At 43.0% G+C, this 23,180-nt stretch overlaps 1 protein-coding gene across 1 annotated transcript in view; it reads left to right on the forward strand.

The window, feature by feature from the left end:
- IL20RB (interleukin 20 receptor subunit beta) overlaps positions 1-2,214 on the forward strand; it is a 170,916-nt gene extending 168,702 nt beyond the window's left edge. The window contains exon 7 of the mRNA XM_073576507.1: positions 1,292-2,214. Within this exon, the coding sequence (XP_073432608.1) occupies positions 1,292-1,435 (144 nt within the window). The 3' untranslated portion in view covers positions 1,436-2,214. The remainder of the gene's footprint in view (positions 1-1,291) is intronic.
- Positions 2,215-23,180: the final 20,966 nt, after the last annotated feature.

Below are 23,180 nucleotides of genomic sequence, written 5' to 3' on the forward strand. Positions count from 1 at the left end.
TCTCAATTCCAGCCAAAAACGTCAAATGGCGCTGCTTCCCTTCCGAGCTCTGCTATGCGCCCAAATAGTGGTTTACCCCCACATGTGGGGTATCAGCGTACTGAGGACAAATAGCACAATAACTTTTAGGGTCCTGTTACCCTTGGGAAAATAAAAATTGTGGTGAAAAGGTCATTTTTGTGGAAAAAATATGATTTTTTAATTGTACCGCTGTACGTTATAAACTTCTGTAAAGTCCTTGTGGGTTCAAAGTTCTCACCACATATCTAGATAAGTTCCTTGGGGGGTCTAGTTTCCAAAATGGGGTCACTTGTAGGGGGTTTCCACTGTTTAGGTACATCAGGGACTCTCCAAACGTGACATGGCGTCGGATCTGAATTCCAGCCAATTTTGCATTGAAAAAGTCAAACGGCGCTCCTTCCATTCTGAGCTCTGCCATGCGCTGAAACAGTGGTTCCCCCCCACATATCAGGTATCAGCGTACTCAGGACAAATTGCACAATAACTTTTGCAGTCCAATTTCTCCTGTTACCCTTGGTAAAATAAAAAAAATTGAACCTGAATTATTTTTTTTGTGAAAAAAAGTTAGATGTTCATTTTTTTTAAATATTCAAAAAAATTCCTGTGACGCACCTAAAGGGTTAATAAACTTCTTGAATGTGGTTTTGAGCACCTTAAGGGGTGCAGTTTTTAGAATGGTGTCACTTTTGGGTATTTTCTATCATATAGACCCCTCAAAGTGGCTTCAAATGTGATGTGGTCCTAAAAATAAAATGGTGTTGTAAAAATGAGAAATCGCTGGTCAACTTTTAACCCTTATAACTTCCTAACAAAAAAAAATTTTGGTTCCAAAATTCTGCTGATGTAAAGTAAACATGTGGGTAATGTTAGTTATCAAGTTTTTTGTGTGCCGTATCTCTTTGAATTAAGGGCATAAAAATTCAAAGTTGGAAAATTGCGAAATTTTCAAAATTTTTGCCAAATTTCTGTTTTTCTCACAAATAAACGCAAGTTATTTGAATGAAATTTTACCACTAACATGAAGTACAATATGTCACGAGAAAACAATGTCAGAATCACCGGGATCCATGGAAGCGTTCCAGAGTTATGACCTCATAAAGGTACAGTGGTCAGAATTGTAAAAATTGGCCCGGTCATGAACGTGCAAACCTCCCTTGGGGGTGAAGGGGTTAATGGAGTACATTAAATGAATCAAAACTATTATGAATAGTAAAATATAATAATTAATAAATGTAATTTACATAATGTGTATCTATGTATTTCTCTCCAGAAAGAGCCAAATGTGCATCAGAAAATGTTTAAGAACTATTACTCAGTCAAGGATAAAAGTCAAGAAATTAACAGTGTTGAGCTTCATGAGGAATTACTGTCAGAGGAAAAGAATTCCTTCACTATCAAAATGGAAAAACTGTGACATATAATATGATAAAAACATTCTTGCATGTGGATTATTCACAAGATGGTGTCATGGAATCCAGGTACAACATGTCTGTAAGCCTTCCACTGCCTCAGTGCTTATGTATTAGGTCTTCATTACCATCCATGGAGCAAAACGATGGAGCAACTCACCACACGTGAGGATGGTGTCAGCCATATATAATATGAAATACTTTAGGCATTACAAATTTGTTTAAAATGTATAAATGAAAGTAAGGTCTTTTAATATTGTGGTAGGTTAAGTTCTCATGATGAGTTGGTGAGTTTAGTGATTTTTTTTTAGGGATAAGCAGTAACATGCCGCTATCTGCTAACTACCTGCCTTTTTTGCACAGTGATAATATCTTCAGGGTCAGCTAGCGATTCCCCTGCTTCATTTCACCAATTATCATCAGAGCAGCTCTTCCTCTTCTGCTCCGCTCAGTTAATAATACACTTCCATACTATGCACATAATATTATACAGTGAATGTATAATAGTGCATAATAATGATAATGGTGCTTAGTAGCTCTTAGATAATAACACTATAAATTCCTAGAGGTCTGGGGTGTGAATGCCTTTTTTGATCGCTTTTCCTTATTGGAAAGGCATCTCAGTGAATCCAGCAATTTAAAACAGATAGCCCAAAAGGGGCTTTGCTAGACATGTGGGGTATCATTTTGCTGGGGAAAAGTACCAAGGGTTGCGTTGGAAGAAGCTGCTCATGTGAGTGTTCTACACTGCGAATCACCACATTAAAGTTTTACCTTATGACTACTTCTCACTTTTAGCCTGACCATTAAAGGGAACTGTAGCAATATGTTATATGTTGATGTGGCCTCTAGGGGTCTCACTACTTTGAGGTGTGTAATATAGAGTGTAAGAACTTGTTGGTTAGTTGTTGTTAGCAGACATCTTGTAATGGAGGAATGTATCACAAGTCTTATGTAATAAACAAGCCTGGAGATATCCAAGGAGTGTGATCCTTGACCGGAAATACATAACAGAACATGGTGGCAGCTGGGCACAGAACCTGCAAATCCTCAGAGCTTGTGTGAGACTGGGACTGTACAGAGGATCACAGAGAATCACAGCACCTGTAAGTACAGACTCCCTGACATTACTGCAAAGTGGAGACTGGTCTGAAGCCCCCTCAGGGACTGGATGTGACTTCATGTAATTTGTCCCAGACTTGGAGACATTGGAAGGAAGAGTTTACACTGTATGTGGATCTCACAGTGGCCCCAGTGATGACAAATGAAAAGTGAATCTATTTTATTACCTTATTGGGGAAAATGGCAGAGAATTAGCCCACACCTTAGGCCGGGGTCACACTGGCGAGGAATACGGATGAGTGAGAGGCGTTAAAAGCACGCATTACACACGGATAAATTATTCTCTATGGGTTTGCTCCCAAAAGCCGTATATTTCTACGGCGTATTCTACGGTCCGTGCCAATCACAGCATGCTGCGATTGTCAGCGTACCACGCCCGTAGTACGCCAATGCAAGTCTATGGGTGCACAAAAAATACGCATTACACACGGACCTCACATGTGACTTGCGAGAAATACGCACCCGGTGTCTTTTAGAAAAGCCGGCAATTCAGTGCGCTATACAGTAAACTCACACTCACAGGTTTAATAAAGAAAGAAAGAATAGATATATACACATAGAATACATATATATATATATACATAAATGTCATTGTGACAAACATATATATATATATTTACATTTCACAGAGTTCTTCATAGCAGAATAGCTGCTAATTAAATTGCCGGCTTCTATCAAATCATTCCCCAACCCGACATGAAATGACACATGGTTTACATTCAGTAAAGCATTTCATTTCATGTTTTTTTATATGTCCCTGACTAATAATTAGATGAGGGATTGTGTGCAAAATTTGGGAGTTGTAGTTGTTATTTTAAGGGGTTAATTCATTGTTAAAAAATGTGTGGGCTTCCCATTGCCCTATAGTGGTGGCGAGTGGGTTAATCTAACAAAGGGTTAATGTCACCATTCAATTGCAAGGTGACATTAACCCTTTGTTAGATTAACCCATTCGCCACCGCTACAGGGCAATGGGAAGCCCACACATTTTTTAACTAGGAATTAACCCCTTAAAATAACAACTACAACTCCCAAATTTTGCACACAAACCCTCATCTAATTATTAGTCAGGGACATATAAAAAAACATGAAATGAAATGCTTTACTGAATGTAAACCATGTGTCATTTCATGTCGGGTTGGGGAATGATTTGATAGAAGCCGGCAATTTCATTAGCGGCTATTCTGCTATGAAGAACTCTGTGAAATATAAATATATATATGTTTGTCACAATGACATGTATGTATATATATATATACAGTATATATCTATATATGCATTCTATGTGTCTATATCTATTATTTCGTTTCTGTTAGAAACCCTGTCATAGGGCTCCATTATATGTCCATTTTGCAAGGCGGCGAGAAAATCTCGCCATACGGATTGCTTACGAATGGCATACGGATTACATACGGATGCTTACATGCACAAAATACGCGACCACACCTTGCTTACGGATGACATACGGAGCACTATTTAGGGGTCATTCATCCGTATTACGCCTGTAAACTACGGACCGTATTTGGCATCGGTTAGTGTGACCCCGGCCTTACTCCAACACACAGACAACCTCCTTCTAGCCGATATTGTGCAGGCATTTGAGAAACACTGTGACCCAAAGAAGAATGAGACAGTGGAAAGATATAACATTTTCACAAGACATCAGGAGGATGGTGAAAATGTGGACAGATATCTGACAGAGCTGAGGAGGCTGGCAACAACATGTGGTTTTGGAGAGATCAGGGACAGTCTAATCAAAGACAGAATGGTGTGTGGCATAAGAGACAGTCATCTCAAAGAAAGATTACTGAGAGAGGAAGACATGACATTAGAGAAATGCATGCAAATCTGCAGGGCTGCTGAACTGACAAAACACAGCCTGAAGATGATGGCAGACCCCAGTGATAATGAAGATGATAAGGTACATGCAGTATTTATGAAAGGAAAGACAAGACCAAGCTCCCCTATAAGCACTGTCCACTGCAAGTATTGTGGGAAAAGACATGAGAGAGGCAAAACCAAGTATTCAGCATATGGTGAAACCTGCAGATTGTGTGGAAAGAAGAATAATTTCTCAGCTTTCTGCAGGCAAGGAACAGGCAAACAGTACAGACAGCTCCACACTGTGACACCAGACACTGACAGTGCAGAGGACATTACATGGCTACAACTGCAGCCTGCAGCAGAGAAAGTCAATGTAGTCAGGCAGTCAGTAGGCAAGGATGCCAAGCAGCTTTATGCAACATTCTTGTTGGATGAGAAGCCCATTAGATTTCAGCTGGATTGTGGAGCAAGCTGCAATGTAATTCCATCTGCTCTGCTGAAAAAACAGGTTTCAATTGAGCCAACTGACAAGGTACTGGTGATGTACAACAAAAGTGTTCTGAAACCGATGGGGACATGTAAGCTCAAAATACGGAACCCATGTAACAGAAAGAGTTCTAGAGTTGAATTTACTGAGTTGTGTGGTGGTAACCATGTACCATTATTGGGAGTAAAAGCTGTTCAGGCAATGGACTTAATAAAAGTACAGTCTCAGAATATTATGTCTGTTGAAGTTTCTCAGGATATACCAAATCCCAAACTAAATGCAGAGCACAACTTGGATATTCAGAACATAAAACCAAATTATGCTGATTTATTTGAAGGTGATGGGTGCTTTGAAGGTAAATATAGGCTAGAAATTGACAACACCGTGCAGCCTACCAGACTACCTACAAGGAGAGTGCCTGTAGCTTTAATGCAACCGCTGAAAGTAGAACTGCAAGATTTACAGAGAAGAGGCATGATAGCACCAGTCCATAAGAGCACAGATTGGATCAGCAGTTTGGTCATAGTGCAGAAACCATCTGGCAAGTTAAGAATATGCATTGATCCTAAGCCACTCAACAAGGCGCTGAAAAGAAATCATTACCCCATGCCGACATTAGATGATGTTCTACTAGATCTATCAAAAGCTAAAATATTTTCTGTATGTGATGTGAAAAATGGATTTTGGCATGTGGATGTGGCACTGACTGAAGGATCAAGTTTATTGACAACATTTTCTTCACCATTTGGACGTTTTAAATGGCTGAGAATGCCCATGGGACTAAAACCTGCTCCAGAGGTGTTCCAGCAGACGTTAATGCAGGCTTTGGAAGGACTTCCTGGAGTGAAGACAATAGCAGATGATATACTAATAGTGGGAGAAGGTGACGATATGGAATCTGCAATCAAGGATCACGATTAGAAGATGATACAATTTTTGGACAGATGCAGAGCAAAACACATAAAGCTGAACTTGGACAAATTCAAACTGAAAATGACAGAAGTGGCCTATATTGGACATCGTCTGACTTCAAACGGTGTAAAAGTGGATCCTGAAAAGGTGAGCGCAATACAAGATTTGCCTACCCCTACTGATGTTTGTGGAATACAACGATTTTTGGGCATGGTAAATTATCTCTCCAAATTTTGCAGTCATCTGTCAGACATGTGTGAGCCACTGAGACAGCTAACCCACAAAGATGTGCTCTGGGAATGGACGGAAATCCAGGAGACAGCTTTCCAATCAGTAAAGAAAGCTATTGCAGATGCAGCAATCCTAAAGTATTTCGATACAGATCAAGAAGTAGTGGTACAATGTGATGCTTCAGAAAAAGGCCTTGGAGCTACATTAATGCAGAACAAACAGCCACTCACATTTGCAAGCAGAGCCCTTACAACAACAGAGCAGGGATATGCTCAGATTGAGAAGGAACTACTGGCTGTGGTATTTGGGTTGGAGAAGTTTCACCAATACACCTATGGTCAACGGGTAAGAGTACAGTCGGATCACAAACCTTTGGAGAGCATTACAAAGAAACCACTACTGAATGCCCCAAAGAGACTACAGCGCATGCTGTTACGACTTCAGAAATATGATTTTGACATCGGGTACTGTCCAGGAAAAGACTTACTGATTGCAGATACGCTAAGCAGAGCTTACCATCCTATCACAAATGATGAGGAGAAAGACATTGAAACCATCAATATGTGTAACTATCTTGCAGTGTTAAAAGAAAAGTTGAAAAAAATCCAGACTTTCACAGAGACGGATAAAAGTCTCCAGAGTTTAAAGACTGTCATGTTGCAGGGCTGGCCAAAATACAAGCAACATGCTCCAAGGGAAGTTTCACCATTCTTCCACATAAGAGATGAATTGTCAGTGCAGCAAGGAATCATCTTTAAAGGAGAGAGGGCGGTTATACCAGAAGTTCTCAGAAGAGACATACTGAAAACATTGCACTCTTCCCACTTAGGCATGGAAGGATGTCTACGTCGAGCGCGAGAATCTGTTTAATGGCCAGGTATGAATGACCACATTAAAAATTACATAGCACAATGTGAAATATGTGCATCATGCAGTGATAAACAACCAAAGGAGACATTGCAACCACATGAAATTCCACATAGGCCATGGTCAAAAACAGGAAAGGACTTGTTCACATGGAATGACAAAGAATACCTGATTACAGTGGACTATTTCTCTAACTTCTGGGAGGTTGATTTGTTGCAGGATACAAGGGCGGAAACAGTGATTAAAAAACTCAAGGCCCATTTTGCCAGGTATGGCATTCCAGATGTCGTTTTCTCAGACAATGCGGCGCAGTTTACTTCGGAAGAGTTCAAAACCTTCAGCAAGAAATGGGAATTTGAACACCAGACGTCTTCTCCCTGATATCCTCAGAGTAATGGGAAAGCAGAGTCAGCAGTAAAAACAGCCAAAAGACTCATACAGAAAGCAAAACAAGCAGGTACTGATGTATATCTGTCTATACTGGATCATAGAAACACACCCACTCAAGGCCTAGACAGCAGTCCAGCACAGAGACTCATGAGTAGGCGTACAAAGACTCTCTTACCAACTGCTAGTCATCTGTTAAAGCCAAAGTTGCTGGGAAACATCAAAGCTAAATTACAGAAGAATCAAGATAGGCAAGCTTTCTATTACAATAAATCTGCAAAGGATCTGCCTGAGCTCCAGAGAAATGACGACATTCGGCTGCAGCCAAGCAGCTCGTTTGACAAACACTGGCAAAAGGCAAAAGTTGTCCAGAAACTAGGACCTCGGTCCTACGAAATTCTAACAGAGGAAGGAAGAAGACTAAGGAGAAATCGGAGATGCCTGAGGAAATCACAAGAAAGAGATCATTCATTTTCATGGCCTTTTGAGCAGTATCCTGACACCCAAGACAACGAGGCAGCAAGTACAAGTCAAGTACCAACAGTGACAGCTGACCATCAGGGTGAGGATTCTGGCCAGAGTCAGATAATATGAGAAGGCATATTACCAGAATCAGAAGAACTACCAGATGTAGGCAGTGACACATCTTATGTTATTAGAGCTGACAGAATTATCAGAAAGCCGGCGCACCTCAAGGATTATATCTAACTGGACTTATTATGTTATAGCTCTAACTTGGTCATGGTATACATTGTTTATTAATTTCATTGTTCTTTCAGTTAAAAGAGAAAGGATGCAGCAATATGTTATATGTTGATGTGGCCTCTAGGTGTCTCACTACTTTGATGTGTGTACTATAGAGTGTAAGAACTTGTTGGTTAGTTGTTGTTAGCAGACATCTTGTAATGGAGGAATGTATCACAAGTCTTATGTAATAAACAAGCCTGGAGATATCCAAGGAGTGTGATCCTTGACCGGAAATATATAACAGAACAGGAACCTATCATGTAAAAAAAAAACGCTATTAACCTACAGATATTGTGTTAATCTATAGGTTAATAGCGTTCTGCCTGCAGTGAGAGCCCCACTGCCCGGAGGCAATGAACTTTATTTCTCTCGGCAGTCTTTGGCTTCCAGTCATCACTGCATTTTTCGAGTTTTACTCTCTGCATGCACTACCTGTAATTTGCAATCCACTCTGAGCTGGTGGTTATATAACCTTTGTATTATTTGTAAGTATTAAAGACTGTGAGAAAAGGCAACACCGGACAAAACATTGCGCATTGTGATCCATACTGTTTAAAGGGAACCATACTTAAACATTCTTTAAATGCAAGTTGGACAGGCGGGTCCCCGGCCGCTTCTCCCCACCTGCACCCCTTGACTGACTGGTCTCTCCCTGTGTGCATGTATAAAGGGAGAACTGTCACTCCGGGGAAGTGGGTGGGGAGAAGCCGTTGGGATCCCACCTGTCCAACTAGTCACCCGTGCGGCTTTTAAAGTCTATATTTCTCTGAAACGCAGAGTCAAACATACGTTGCTGCAACCATACATCCAGTACCTGATGCAAGCTGCCCATGGACCGGACATCATGTATCAGCTGTAGGGTTCCCTTCAATATAGGGCAAATCCATCCAAGGGCAATATCTAGAGTTTGTATGTTGTCCCTGGGTTTGTGTGGTTTTCTTTTCTAAATGTTTCCTAAAATTGTATCTAAATTATTCTTACTGACTGTTTTCTGCCAAGAACTAGAAGAACTATAATAAAAATATATTTTGTATTCTTATTGAATTATTTATATTTTGTTTTGATAAATGAAAGCTATAGACTGTGGCTTATAGTCAAATAAAGATTAAATGTTTTTATTAGTATTGCGGTTTTTTTTTCTTATATACTTATATCCTTTTCTGAAATTTGAAGCAGTTCTCCAGGCGTCCTTGTCTTAAGGTCCGTCGTTCACTGCCAACGCACCCACACCTTACACTATTTGAGGCAAATTCACATGTCCGTTTTTGTTTTTTTATGTTTGCTGACAAAAATTTGGAAACATCTTACTTTGGTCTGATTTTCCAGTGATTGGAAAAGCAAAAAATAAAAAAAAAAGGACAGCACACGGATCTCATCTGGATTGCATAAGTCTTCTTAATTTTTTTCTGACTGGTTCATTCTATGTGTATGCCAATGGTAGGCTCCAAATGTGATGGGAACACAGGCTTATTTTTAATAAATATATATAAAGAGGAATGAACTTTATGCCTCCGGCTTTCAGTCATTGGCTCCAGTCAATGTTCAGCACATAGTGACCGTCAACTGTAACTGCACCCCAGCACTGATTGACAGCTGGCTCAACAGTACATCAGGACAGAGCCGGCTGTCAGTGTCGAGGTGATGGTGCGCCACATTTTCTACATTTTTACTCTATATCCTTACCTAAAATATGTGGCTTATACCCCATGATTCCGGCATTGACCTTATTGCAGCTTGAATATAAATACCTCCAATCTCTTTCCTATAATTCATCTGTTTTTTGCAGTTGGTTCCTTAAAGAAGCAAATGAATAATACCATTTCACTTTTCACATTTTTTTTAAACTTTTTTACATCTGACCCAAGCGGAGGATTTCTTTCAGCTAGGACAGTCTTTTGCAGAATTTGCTGATCATTCATCTTGGGCTACCCCTTTTGGCCCACATTGAAGCCTTATTCTTATGATTACTGGTGGAGACATACAGAAAAAGGCCCCTGTGCAAAAACAATATATGGGCCATTTGTAGCCCAAGAGTCCATCATAATGAATGATTCTACCTGCTTTGGAGGTAGAAAAGGTCCCCCCTTACCTCTTGAGCTCCTGTGCAGCAGCATAGGTTGCCCCAATTATTTTTCGCCCCTCTTTATGATGTTGAGAAATCATGTTCATAGATTTTTAATCTAATATGAGATACAAGTTCAAATTTCTGATTCGGGTGGCATCTCATGTACCGAATACTACTCATGTAAAATTTGCTTAGGAATTACTATACAGTACTTGCAAGTATTAAAGTTGGCACTAGAGGGCAGCACAGGACTGTGTAATCCTATGCCATCACTGCGGTTTGGATCATTGGCGTAAAGCACAATCACACACTGAAGACCTGACGAGCGGTGGGCTAGTCTATGAAAGTGGAACTGTTTGCACCAACATGGAGCCCACCTGTAGAGGAATACAGTATATGCTCCCAAAAAAGGAACGGCTTTTCATCTAATGATGTCCAATTTGGTATTTGGTCTAGCTAACTACTTTTTATGTTAAAACTAATAAAAGGGGTATTAAAGGTCATAATACCATAATACATGTGATACTGTAAGTGACACAAAAGAGTGTGGGTGCTCCCAAGGAGACATAAGTTGGACCATTCCCATTAATGACCCTTTTTCCTTCGCCAATCATAGTAACATAGTAACATAGTTATTAAGGTTGAAGGGAGACTTTAAGTCCATCTAGTTCAACCCATATCCTATCCTAACTTGCCCTAACATGTTGATCCAGAGGAAGGCAAAAAAAAAACATGTGGCAACAGTAAGCTTCACATTGGGGAAAAAAATTCCTTCCCTACTCCACATACGGCAATCAGACTAGCTCCCTGGATCAACGCAATATTAAGGAGACTAGTGTATATACCCTGTAATATTATACTTTTCAAGAAAGGCATCCAGTCCCTTCTTAAATTTTAGTAGGGAATCACTCATTACAACATCATATGGCAGAGAGTTCCATAGTCTCACTGCTCTTACAGTAAAGAATCCGCGTCTGTGAGTATGCTTAAACCTTCTTTCCTCCAGACGTAGAGGATGCCCCCTTGTCCCCGTCACAGGTCTAAGAGTAAAAAGATCATTAGAAAGGTCTTTGTTTTGTCCCCACATATATTTATACATTGTAATAAGATCACCCCTAAGCCTTCGATTCTCCAAACTAAATAACCCCAGGGTGTAATAACCTGTCTTGGTATTGCAGACCCCCCAGTTCCCTAATAACCTTGGTCGCTCTTCTCTGCACCCGCTCCAGTTCAGCTATGTCTTTCTTATACACCGGAGACCAGAACTGTACACAGTATTCTAAGTGTGGTCGCACTAGTGACTTATAGGCTCAAGCAAACATCGCATACTGTAAATCAGTCCACATGTTCAGTATTTGCTCAGTATTTTACCTCAGTATTTGTAAGCCAAAACCAGGAGGAACAATCAGAGGAAAAGTATAATAGAGACACGTCCCCACTTCTGTATTTATCACCCACTCCTGGATTTGGCTTACAAATACTGAGGTAAAAATCTCACCAAATACTCAACATGTGCACGGGGCCTTAAAGAACAAGCATACAGCACACTGCATCTTTTATATGGGCCTAAAAATCATTGTTGCTCAGCAGCAGATCCCTGTATATAAACAGAGGTGCTGCCGAAAATATGCAAACAGTTTGGGGACAATTGTTTGTATTAGCCCATGTAAAAGTGCGTTTAGCGAGGACTTTTCTTATTTTATCCCAGATGCAATTTGATTAAGCATCATTTTTTTTTCAATTCACTGTCCGGTTCCACAGATATGGCCCTTTAATTAGGTCACATTTTTACAGTCTTTGCAAGAGGGTGTGGCTCACACGGGATGCCGAACAGCCTAAATAATGCCCCAAGGAAATCCTGTGAATCAAGCCCCCTCAGTAAAGACCTTAAAGATTAACACTAGTGATAAGTGACCAGTAAACTGCTCGAGTGTTCAGTACTTGAATCGATCACGTCGGGCTGCTTGGGTGCATGAATCGAGTACCGAACATTATGTAAGTCAATGAAGGAGTTGAGCATTTTACCAGGAGACCTGCACCCGGTCCCTGTGAAAGGCTCATTTGAACCTGAGCCTAGTAGCACTGTTTGTGAGCTCTCTTTCTCTTTCATCTACATCAAACAATCATATGTACAGCCCCCAAAAAAGTGTTAATAAAATTGGTTAGATTACATTTCTCACATATACACTATTCCTAGGTCTGGGGTACATTTCAGTGATATCTAACGCTACAAAAAAAAGTATTTTTTTTACTGTATTCAATTAGTCATCAACATAGATGGCAGAACCACGTGAGATTCCCGAGGGAGTGACCGGAGGAAAATTGGAACCAGAGGAAGCTGGCGCAACAGTAAACGTGGCAGGATCATGTGGTCTGAATTCGCCCAATTTCCCAGAGCCACTAACGCCTGAACCCAGGTTGCATCCTTTACCGCTAGGGTTCTTGTGGACTGTGGATGGGGAAGCCAAGATCTGAGAACTGGTGAGCAGATTGTGAGGCCTATGCTGGTCAGAAGAGACAAGGAGGAGGTCCAAGATCAGGTCTGGAGAAATGTTATTGGGCCTGCTAGCTGCAAGGTACGGAGAGTTGACATCCCATGGCGTGGTTGTTACTTATGACCGTCAGCAGAGAAGGGGGTCCATTGAAGAGTTTGGGACCCATCATCACATCTGGTTCAACCATCAGGCAGTAGAGATGGAACACTAGCCTTAAAAGCTGCAAGAGCTGATGGCTGGAACCAAGATCACATTCCTCAAAATGGAGGGTCAAAATCGCTGGTATACAGTGGGTGTGATCCTAGAAGGAAGGGAGCAGGATGAACCCTTCTTGAGGAATGAATGGGTCTGGGGAGGCTCCTTGAGGTGAGTCAAGACAGGGTTACTGCCACACCCAATAGACAAATATGCCAAGTATGACTAGGACACATGGTATCAATTATTATATATAATTAATTATAGTCCCCATGTATCCACTCGGATTAATAAAGCCTATCATCAAATACATAACATATCCACAAAGAAAAAGATGAATAAAAGGCTTTTTTTTTACTAATATGAAAAAGACTTTATTTTTTAGAACCATAGATAAAATACTACACATCACCAATTAGAGGAATAAGGGGAAGTAGACATACACATATGTATATTGTGATTACACACCTAAGACGCACACATCCAGCACATGGAGAATATAAGCTGCTATATGTCTCCAATTATATGGCTATCTAAATATGATAATTTTATTCAAAATAGTAGATCAACCTCAAAGGGAATCAATAATTGACAATAACATTACAATTACCATATACCAAAATTCATTATCACAGATTTCACCACTGAGGTTGTATACTATATCCTCACATACTGCAACATAATATAGAGAGCCCATATTATAGATATCTATTGTATTAGGCATCCACCGCTAAAGAATAGCCATTATATTTAGTAGACATTGTCACTTCATAACAGTAAACATTTCTAGGGTGATGCATCAATGCAGCCACTCATCCTGACTGATCACCTATAGTACTGCCTATATTACCGCCAAAAAGTGGCCGCTATATATACACAAGGAACAACGTCCATACTATAATAATTACCGGCAGTGGTGATCAGGAGGTGCTATCCAGACACTGGAGCACATCACTTCTGAAGCCAGAACAGTGCGAACAGGTGGTCAGTTGGATAGCAGTTAATACTTCCAGCAAACTACCCAGCCTTCCACACAATCCAGTCCCACCAGCCTACAGTTTGCATCACTTCCTCATCACCCTGATCCTTCTTTCTCCAACCATGTTGAGTCTTAGTAGACTAGTGATCTTACACTAGGACACTCTGAGCAGCTCTTTACAACAACATTTAATGATTGTTGCCTCTCAAACTGCATGCTCCGAGAGGGACAAGACGACATGCTGTGATGAATGAAACTTAGAACAGCCACAGCCTCAAGTAGATAATGGTGGGGAACAGCAAGTTTTGGCTAAGAAGTAAAATGATAAGACATAGTTGCAGGTAAGTCTTGCTGTTAAGTCACAAAGCCAGGAAGATGAGGTGGTGGATGACAAAGTCAGTGACCTAACCTGGGAAGGTGGCATGCAAAGCGAGGCCAGCAGCACTGAGGAGGAGGAATCAGTAGCACCGAAACAGGAGGAGGCAATGGGTGACAAGAGGGACAAAGTGTGCAACTTTTCCTCAGAGCACCGTTAGTCCTAAATTTCTCTGTCAAAGAGTTAGGAGTTACCCAGTCTGGGACTTTTGCTTAAGCGAGCTCTTAGACAAAGAAAATGGCCATGTGCAACCTGTGCCATGCCAAGATAAGGCACATGTCATCTGAACAACAGACTCGTTAGGCTGAATGCCTGGGTCCACATTTGGTGCCATCGGGTGACACCGCTGCCTCTTCCCCTATGCTAGGTGCTTCCCAACCGCCTGTCCAAAACACTGGCACAGAAGCCTCCTGCCCTACACCTATAGTTGAACATTCTGACGTACCATCATCAGGAAATTTCAAATCCTTGTCCCAGCACAGTGTTCCGCTGTCCCCATGCAGTTCTTGGGGCAAAAAATAATGTATGCAGCCAACCACCCACAGGCCCAAAGGCTAAACGGACACATTTCCAGGCTTCTTGCCATGGAAATGTTCCCGTTTTGGCTTGTAGACACAGGAATTCTGCAGACTTATGGCATTGTTGGAAAGAGGTGGAAGTCCAATAGTGCAAGCTCAGCTGAATAAGGGGGATGCGGTAGAATTTCAAAGCCACAGGAGCATGGCTTCCATTTGGGCAACATGTGAGTTGTGAACCGGTGCATTGTCTTGCAGAAGGTGGACACCTTTGGTGAGCATGCCACGTCTCTTGGTTTTGATGAACTCCCGCAATTTCCACAGCAGTGAAACATAGTATGCCCAGTAATCATGGTAACAAAACCACAAAAAGAGGACCTGAAAATCCTCCAATAATCTAGAAAAAAACACACCAAAAAACAGGCAAAGATGCTTGTCTGTCTAGGCCTCAAGACAAATGATCAGGGTGCAGCAAACCCAAATAAAGATGGCAACTACACAGGTGCAGTAATACTGATGAGACAGCCAGCCTACAATCAGGAATTGGCTGTTTTGTACACCAGTGCAAACAGATACAATCTGAATGTGGCATTGTTCACACACAAAGGATGCAAAGCATCAGGCTTACAGCCTATTAGTAACACCCTATGGCGGGCTGCCCAGTGCTAACTAAAATACATCCTATGTGAACATAGGCCACGGTTTACAGAGCCATGTGGGCCCAACTACTCCATTACTACTCCGTGCTGGTCCCAAAATACTGTGAGCATGACCTTGCCTGCCGAAGGTTGGGCATGTGCATTCTTTGGAGGTGGTGAGTAATGATGCTTCCATTGCATCGACTGGACTTAAGTCTCAGGAGCATAGTGAAAAACTGAGCTTCATCCTGTGTGATCAGTCTTTTGAAAAAGTCCTCCTGGTTTTCATGGCACATTGTCAATAAAGCCTGAGAGCATTCGCCTCGTTCCTGCTTCTGGAATGGTGTGAACAGCCGGGGAACCCAGCAAGTAGATACCTTATGCATGTGAAGATGGTCTTGGATGATTTTTTTCCACAGTCCCCACAATAATCTTGACATTTTGGGCTAGGCGGCGAATGGTTACGTGGCTATTTTCCATAATGGTGACATCCACTCTCTGGATGGTGTGTTCATCAATAGCAGAGTGGGGTCATTCTGGATTTGATGCTGTTTGCAAGAAAGTCCTACCACATTTGTGACTGCAGACTTCTGCATTCTCACAGTGTGCACTGCACGCTGTCAGGATTCTCTCATGCTGGCCATTTGCATACATACAGCTACGTGCCAACAAGACATGTGTGGCCTCACTAAATGAAAATTTATTGAGCGAGGTCGGGCACGTCTAGATGGAATGTGGCCAAAAGTATACAAATCACATACAGTGGGTACAGAAAGTATTCAGACCTGTTTAAATTTTTCACTCTTTGTTTCATTGCAGCCATTTGGTAAATTCAAAAAAGTTAATTTTTTCCTTACTAATGTAAAGAAAAACTGAAATATCATCTAAGGAGGTGGCGGAGGCCCTCACGTGCATCCTCTCCCCTGTCCAATGTTCAGATGTAGCATGCAATACTTCATGATGTATTAATGAGAGATGTGATGTTTATATGTGTTTACTGATGTTTGTGTACTTTAATGTGATGCATTTGGTATATGCTGTATGTAAGCTTAGGGACAGCATAGGACAGTTGGGGGAATAGAATAGAGGGGGCATTATAGAGTTAAGAACTAAAGATAGAGCTTAGAATAGATGTAACAGTAGTTTGGGCACAGGCAGCAAGGGGTTAACTAGATGCAAGGAGTTAAAGCAGAGCAGCCTAGAGCAGAAGGATATAGGAAATGCACTTGCTGTTTAGTGTCAGACGCCCAGGCATCTTGCCCAAGGCGATGTGCATGCAGTAGACAGTAACAAGCTATGAGGGATAAGTCTGCAGATGGCAGTAAGGGGCCCCCAGCTGAAGAATAGTATAAACAGGCACTAGCTTAAAGGAATCATCCCCAGGAAGAATTTGTGGTCTTAGACCGGGGAGGCGGGGAGGGAGCAGCTGAGATGGCATTCCCGGCACCTTTCCCTATTGGAACTGGACAAGGGGCTGACAGAGAGTTGGTGATGCTGAAGGTACAGATGGAACATGAACTGTCCAAAGATGCTTCCCAGATGGTAGCTACTGGAAAGCCAGGTGTTTGACCCAGATGGTCCAAGAAGACAGCAGGTATTGCCAGGAATGGAGAAAGTGAGAATCTAGAGAGGATAGAGTCTGCAGACGAAGGAAAAGTGCAGGAAATGTTGCCCTTTGTGAACTGTGCTGCTGATGTGATGATGCCTTACTGTTTAGTAAAGTTCAACTGTGGGAAAAGAACTGTGACTCTGTGGTGTTTCCTGGAACCTGGAAGCCAGAAGCTGGAGTAACAAAAGTAACTGACTGTACCGCAGGGTTGGGACTTGAACTGTCTTTTCATATACAAGGGGCCTGGGTGCTCACTGACTGTGACGTAGTGGACTCGGCTATGACTACCACCCCGTGTCACCTTGCTACACTTGGCATAGTCGGCAGGATGGACCCCAGCAGTCCTGTAACCCCAAGACTGATGGAAGAGATTCCCAAGATTTGTGAATTGTTGATCGCCGTGAAAGAGTTAAAGATGGTGGCTGACAGTGACTTTAAGATGGTGCCAAACACTGGCAAGGAGACAGCCAGTGGTGCGACAATGAAGGAGGATGCTGCCTTTCGTGGGCGTCATCCAAGAAATTTGGCGCCAAAGGAAAGAAGGCCGCATCTCCCTGTGAAGAATGCCCGCCCTAAATGGGTGCTGGCGAAGAAGAAGCTGCCACCCTCCTAGTCTGACCAGAAGAAACAGGTGGGGCAGCAGAAAGTGACCCTGCCCATGAATGGGTGGAACCCAGATAGATTAACCAGCACTTTTGAAGGAGAGACACCATTACCTGCTGCGATGTTGCAAAAGAAGCATGTCCTTCCATGGGAGTATCTGTTGGCAAGACTGGGAACAGTCTGTGGACTGGGTGGAGATGGGCCCACGTCCTGGAGGTTGGCAGGTAAATGGGATGGAGGACTGGTTCCCCTTCGGTCGGCGGAGGAACGAGATTGCCGAGAGCTGGAACACTGCGGATGCGGAGAGGCTGGAGTTGGAAGAAGTGATTGAGAAACCGGAAGTCGAGAGAGGACCATCGCCGCCGTGACGCCAAGTTCGCGCGGCCGCTGTGGAGGACCGTCGCTGCTGGCTGCCACCTCAGTGACTGTAACACTAGCCCTCACCCCAGTCCCTGCACCTGCTCTGGCCCAGACACCTTCTCCGGTCCCCACATCTCCCCACAGTGGGTACCCAGATGAGACACAGGTCCCTACAGCGAGAGTGGCTCGGTGGGTGAGGAAGGTTAATGAGAAGAAGCGGTGGGAGCACCAAATTTTAAAGGAGCTGCAGTGCCTCAGCAGAGGAACCATGTCTGGCTGGATGAAACGCTGCCCCTACAAAAAGCCAGAAGCACCCTTAAAAAAACTGGTGGCCACAGTTGGGTCATGGGGGCTGGAGGCTCCAAGCTTGCTGAGCCGGCCATTGCGGGAGGAAAGAAGCCAGAGAAACAGTGGTGAGTCACCCTCCATTGGGTCTTTTGGCCACAGTGCGGCCCACTATTCTGGCCGCAAGGAGTGAAAGTGGCCCTGCATTGACTAGTGAGGACCCCTTTAAGTGGGAAGAGTTGTGCCGGTTGTACAAAATGGAAGAGACTGATCCGTATCTCTGAGAGGGGCCACGTATTGCAAGTAACTTCCTTTGTTTGGCTACCCAGAGCAGGAAAGGCCTGATCTTTTGTTGTTTGACACTGTATGTGTCTGGGTTCCAGGAACCAGGGGAGCAGGGTCAGAAGGACCCACATTGAAAGAACTGAACTCTTTTGTTTCAGGGTTCCAACCGACTGGAGCTGATGTCATGGTTGACCAAACAAAGTCATCAGATAGCGATTGTCTTATATTGTAAATACGTTTTTTTTTAAAAGAAAAAAATGTTTTCTAACAATTTTACTTTGACAGGTGCTGCCATGGTTGGGGATGACCATATTTCAAGGAGGAAGGAGTGTAATGAGGTGGTGGAGGCCCTCACATGCCTCCTCTCCCCTGGCCAATGTTCACATGTAACATGCTGCACCTCATGGTGTATTAATGAGAGATGTGATGCTTATTCGTGTTTACTGATGTTTCTGTACTTTAATGTGATGCATTTGTTTTATGCTGTGCGTAAGCTTAGGGACAGCATAGGACCGTAGGGGGAAAAGATAAAATAGAGGGGGCATTATAGAGTTAAGGACTAAATATATAGCTTAGAATAGATGTAAGAGTAGTTTAGGCACAGGCAGCAAGGGGTTAACTAGATGGGAGGAGTTAGAGCAGAGCAGCATAGAGCAGAAAGATATAGGAAAGGCACTCCCGCTTTAATGTCAGATGCCAAGGCAGCTTGCCCAACGCAAGGTGCATGCAGTGGATAGTAACAAGCTGTGAGGGATAAGTCTGCAGATAGCAGTATGGGGCCCCCCAGCTGAAGAATAGTGCAAGTGGGCACTAGCTGAAAGGAATCAGAAGTTAGCTACATTGAAAATAATTAAGGAAGGTGAAGAGTTCTTAGACAGAGCAGAATTATCTCTTCATGTTACAGAAAGATAAGAAATTTGAAATGCACCTGAAGAAACAGAGAAATGGAAGCATGTGACACAGAGAAGCAGGAGGATTGGGAGGCAGTCAGCACCCATACTGCTCAGGAACCAGTACCAGGCTCTCACACAGGAGAACGATGAAGAAATACATCAAGATAAGACTTTACACACAAAGAACAACCTTGTACGCCCTCAAAGTCCTCCTGGATGGAGAAAGAAAAATGTTGTGAAGAAGAAACAGAGAGTTGTGGTCATGGGGATTCCCTGTTGATAGGAACAGAGGCCGCTATCTGCACACCGGATATAACCTCAAGAGAAATGTGCAGTCTTCCAGGTGCAAAAATTAAAGATGTGTCTGACAGGATATCAAGACTCTTCAGACCTTCAGAGACCACCCATTCCTGCTAATACATATGGGAATGAATTACACTGCAAGAAAGGACCTGGAAACCATCTGCAGAGACTTTGAAAACTTAGGTAAGAAAGTGAAAGAACTGGGAGCGCAGGTGGTCTTCTCTTCCATCCTCCCAGTGGATGCCCATGGAACAAGGAGGTGGAATAAGATTCTGCAGGTGAACATCTGGCTACGTCGATGGTGCCGTCAGCAAGGATTTGAATTTCTGGATCACGGAGTGAATTACCTATGTGAGCAGTTTGCGCGATGCAGTAATGGACAGGAGGCAGAGCAAGGGTTAACAGTTTTTACTTTAACTGATTTGTACTCCACACAGGGAGAAGTATGGTAAATAAAGATAAGACAGGGTATGGGTATGCAATAGTAGAGTATGATGCAGGTAGAAGGGAGAGAAAAAAACAGTTCTTAAACGTATAACTTATCCGGTCCAGGAGACTGCTAGGGTGGTATGTCCACGAGCTGTAAGATGGTGCCAACAACGGTCAGCATTTGGTGAGTCCGGCATGGTTATCCAGACGTGGATGCAGAGTCCTGCAGGAGCGGCGAGTCCTTGCTGTCACAGGTTCCAGGTCCCGGAAAAGCAGAGTCGGTAGAGGAATAAAGTATTCGCTTCTGGCCGGAGCTTAACATGGCCTGAGGGCTTGGAGTCTCTGTCACTTTGCCTTTCAGGGGGCAGCGGATGCTCAACACATTCTCGATCACAGTCTCTGGCAATACTAGCATGAATGCTGCGGTATGGGCATACACTGCTCTGGTGCTCAGAGGATGGTGCAATTCCTTCTCCCTGCAGCACACTGTCTCTTCCTACCAAGTCTGAATGCTTCCGTGCACGCTCCCTCCTATTAAACCAAGCCACACCCCCTGCCAACAAGTGCAAAGGTCGGTCCGGGTCTCTAAGCTTTCCCCCGGACAACAGAAGAGACGGCCCTGACAGATCCGGACCCGGCGTAAAAGAGGTACCCCCGGTTTGGTCCTTCTTCTTACACCTATACGATGGACTACTTGCTAGAGACAGGGTGCACCTTACGAAGACTGGAAAACATGTATTTGGAAGCCGCCTTGCTACACTCATCAGGAGAGCTTTAAACTAGAACAATGTGGGAAGGGAGCAAAAGGCCAGAAAAAGCCATACACCTGACATACACTATTGAGAACTCTGCTATTAGAAGTGGAAAGGAAGACCAAAGACCAGAAAATCTAAATAATAAAAATATTGGAGGAAGAGAAACCAATCACAAACTAAAATGTTTCTATACAAATAAATACACAAAGCATGAGCAACAAACAAGGAGAATTGGACCTACTAACACAGGAGAAGAAATATGATGTCATTGGAATCACTGAAACTTGGTGGGATGATACCCATGATTGGAATACATGGCTAGAAGGATACAAATTATTTGCAAAAACAGACTTGATAAACGAGGAGGAGGTGTTGCATTGTATATTAGAAAAGCGTATATCTGCACTGAGATTGAAGCTTCAGGGACTGGGAGTTCTGTGGAAACTGTTTGTATTCTGTCCCCGAGGCCTGTGGCTGCAAATATGGCTCTGTGAGATGCTGGATCTCTTCACCTTACTTACAATTGGCGACAGTCGCGGATAGCTTAACTCAGCTGCAGGCACACATGTTATGAAGAATCCAGAAGAGACTTTGATTTCTTTAAGAATCCTTGTTGAATGCATACAAACAGCAGCAGGTAAAAAGACTTTCTTCAGACAGGCTGAAAGCCCATGTGCCTCTAATGAAGCCAAGATGGAGACTGAGACACAGGGGAAAGAAGAAGGAAGTGACATCACACCCAGAAGAGGGAGACAGGGGGACAGAAGGAACAAACTTCATGGAAAGGGAGGATTTCAGCTATACAAAACACAGGAACACATAGCAACAATAAAACAATATGAGAGACTGCAATACAGCAAGTAAAATGTACAAGACAGTCTGTAAAATGTCTCATTCATGGGACATAACACTCCCCATCTGAAATCTATAGATTTCATTATTTTTATGATGTCCTCTGGAGAAGTCACTGTAGATCTGAAAAACAAAAGGAAAACAAGCATGCACGTAATAACAACAATAGTTGTAGTCCAATTGTCATGATCCAATCTTCAGTTGGAGGCATGAAGTCCTCAACAGCAGAATAGACCAAGTCCAAACGTTAACCCATCTTCAGATTGGGGAAGCCGCAATGTGCAAACACTTCCACCAACCCAACAATCCGCTGGAGAAAGTTCAAATGTTAGAATGCTCGTACAGAGCAGAAGGAATATATGGCGGTAGGCTCTCTGCCGTGAGCTGTGTCCATCATGTGATGTCCTCCTTTAGCAATCCGTGATGATCGATCACTGGGTCCAATTAAAACAGAGAACTGTTCTTAGACATGGTAGTACCCCTTGTGATACTGTCAATCTCGTGACCATATTCTTGTTGCATATATCGGATGATGAATTGCTCGGCATGTCTGATATCAGCAACAGTAGGGTGTCCTCTACACATATGCCAGCCACAACACTCTGATGTCTTGTTACCGACAAAGGACTGGATGATGTGAATAAGACGAGCTACGGCCCGCACGACAGCTGACCATCTTGAGAAGTGCTCAAAGCGGAGTGATCTCTGTTTCAATTTTAGCAACACAGAAGTGTAGTGAGTAGAAATGATTGGTCTGATCTCTTTGTCAGACTCTGTTTCCACCAGCTCGTAAATGTTGTTGGAGTCCCTTGAATTGGAATCCTCTTACAGGAGCCTTGGAGGTGACACCCATATGTTGTCATTGAGTTTAGACGCGGCGGTGAGTCTCGTCCCTTGGTCAGCTGGATTCATGCCAGTAGGGGCGTAGTACCACTGGTCAGGGGTAGAAAAGCTTCTGATACGCTTTACTCTATTGCTGACGTAGACATACAATTGTTTTGTTTGGTTATAGATGTAACCAAGTACCACTTTACTATCTGTGTAGAAGGTAAATGAATCAATAGCAATGTCCATTTCGTCCTTTATAGCTTCAGCTAACTCCCCTGCCAGAACGGCGGCACAAAGTTTGAGTCTTGGAACAGAGTGAGCAGGTTTTGGGGTTAGTTTTGCCTTACCGAGGATGAATCCACAATGCACCTTGTTACCTTCTTTCAAAGTCTTCTGGTAGGCTACGGCAGCTATAGCCTCTGTAGAAGCGTCGGAGAAAATGTGGACTTCTCTTCTGATGGTGGCTGAAAAGGTGCCTGGGGAATAACAACGTGGGACTTGGAAATGCTCTAAGACCTTCAGAGACTTCTTCTACGCCTCCCACCTTTGTTGTGTCTGGGATGGTAGCGGAGTATCCCAATCCGTACTCTCGGAGGTCTCAACAGTATCTTGCCTTGAATTGTGATGGGTGCAATAAACCCGAGAGGATCATAGATGCTGTTCACAACAGATAGGACTCTTCGTTTAGTGAAAGGTTTATCACAAGCT

This window comes from Dendrobates tinctorius, unplaced genomic scaffold (assembly GCF_039654945.1).
Source record: "Dendrobates tinctorius isolate UK_male_01 unplaced genomic scaffold, ASM3965494v1 ptg000049l, whole genome shotgun sequence".
NCBI classification, from domain to species: domain Eukaryota; kingdom Metazoa; phylum Chordata; class Amphibia; order Anura; family Dendrobatidae; genus Dendrobates; species Dendrobates tinctorius.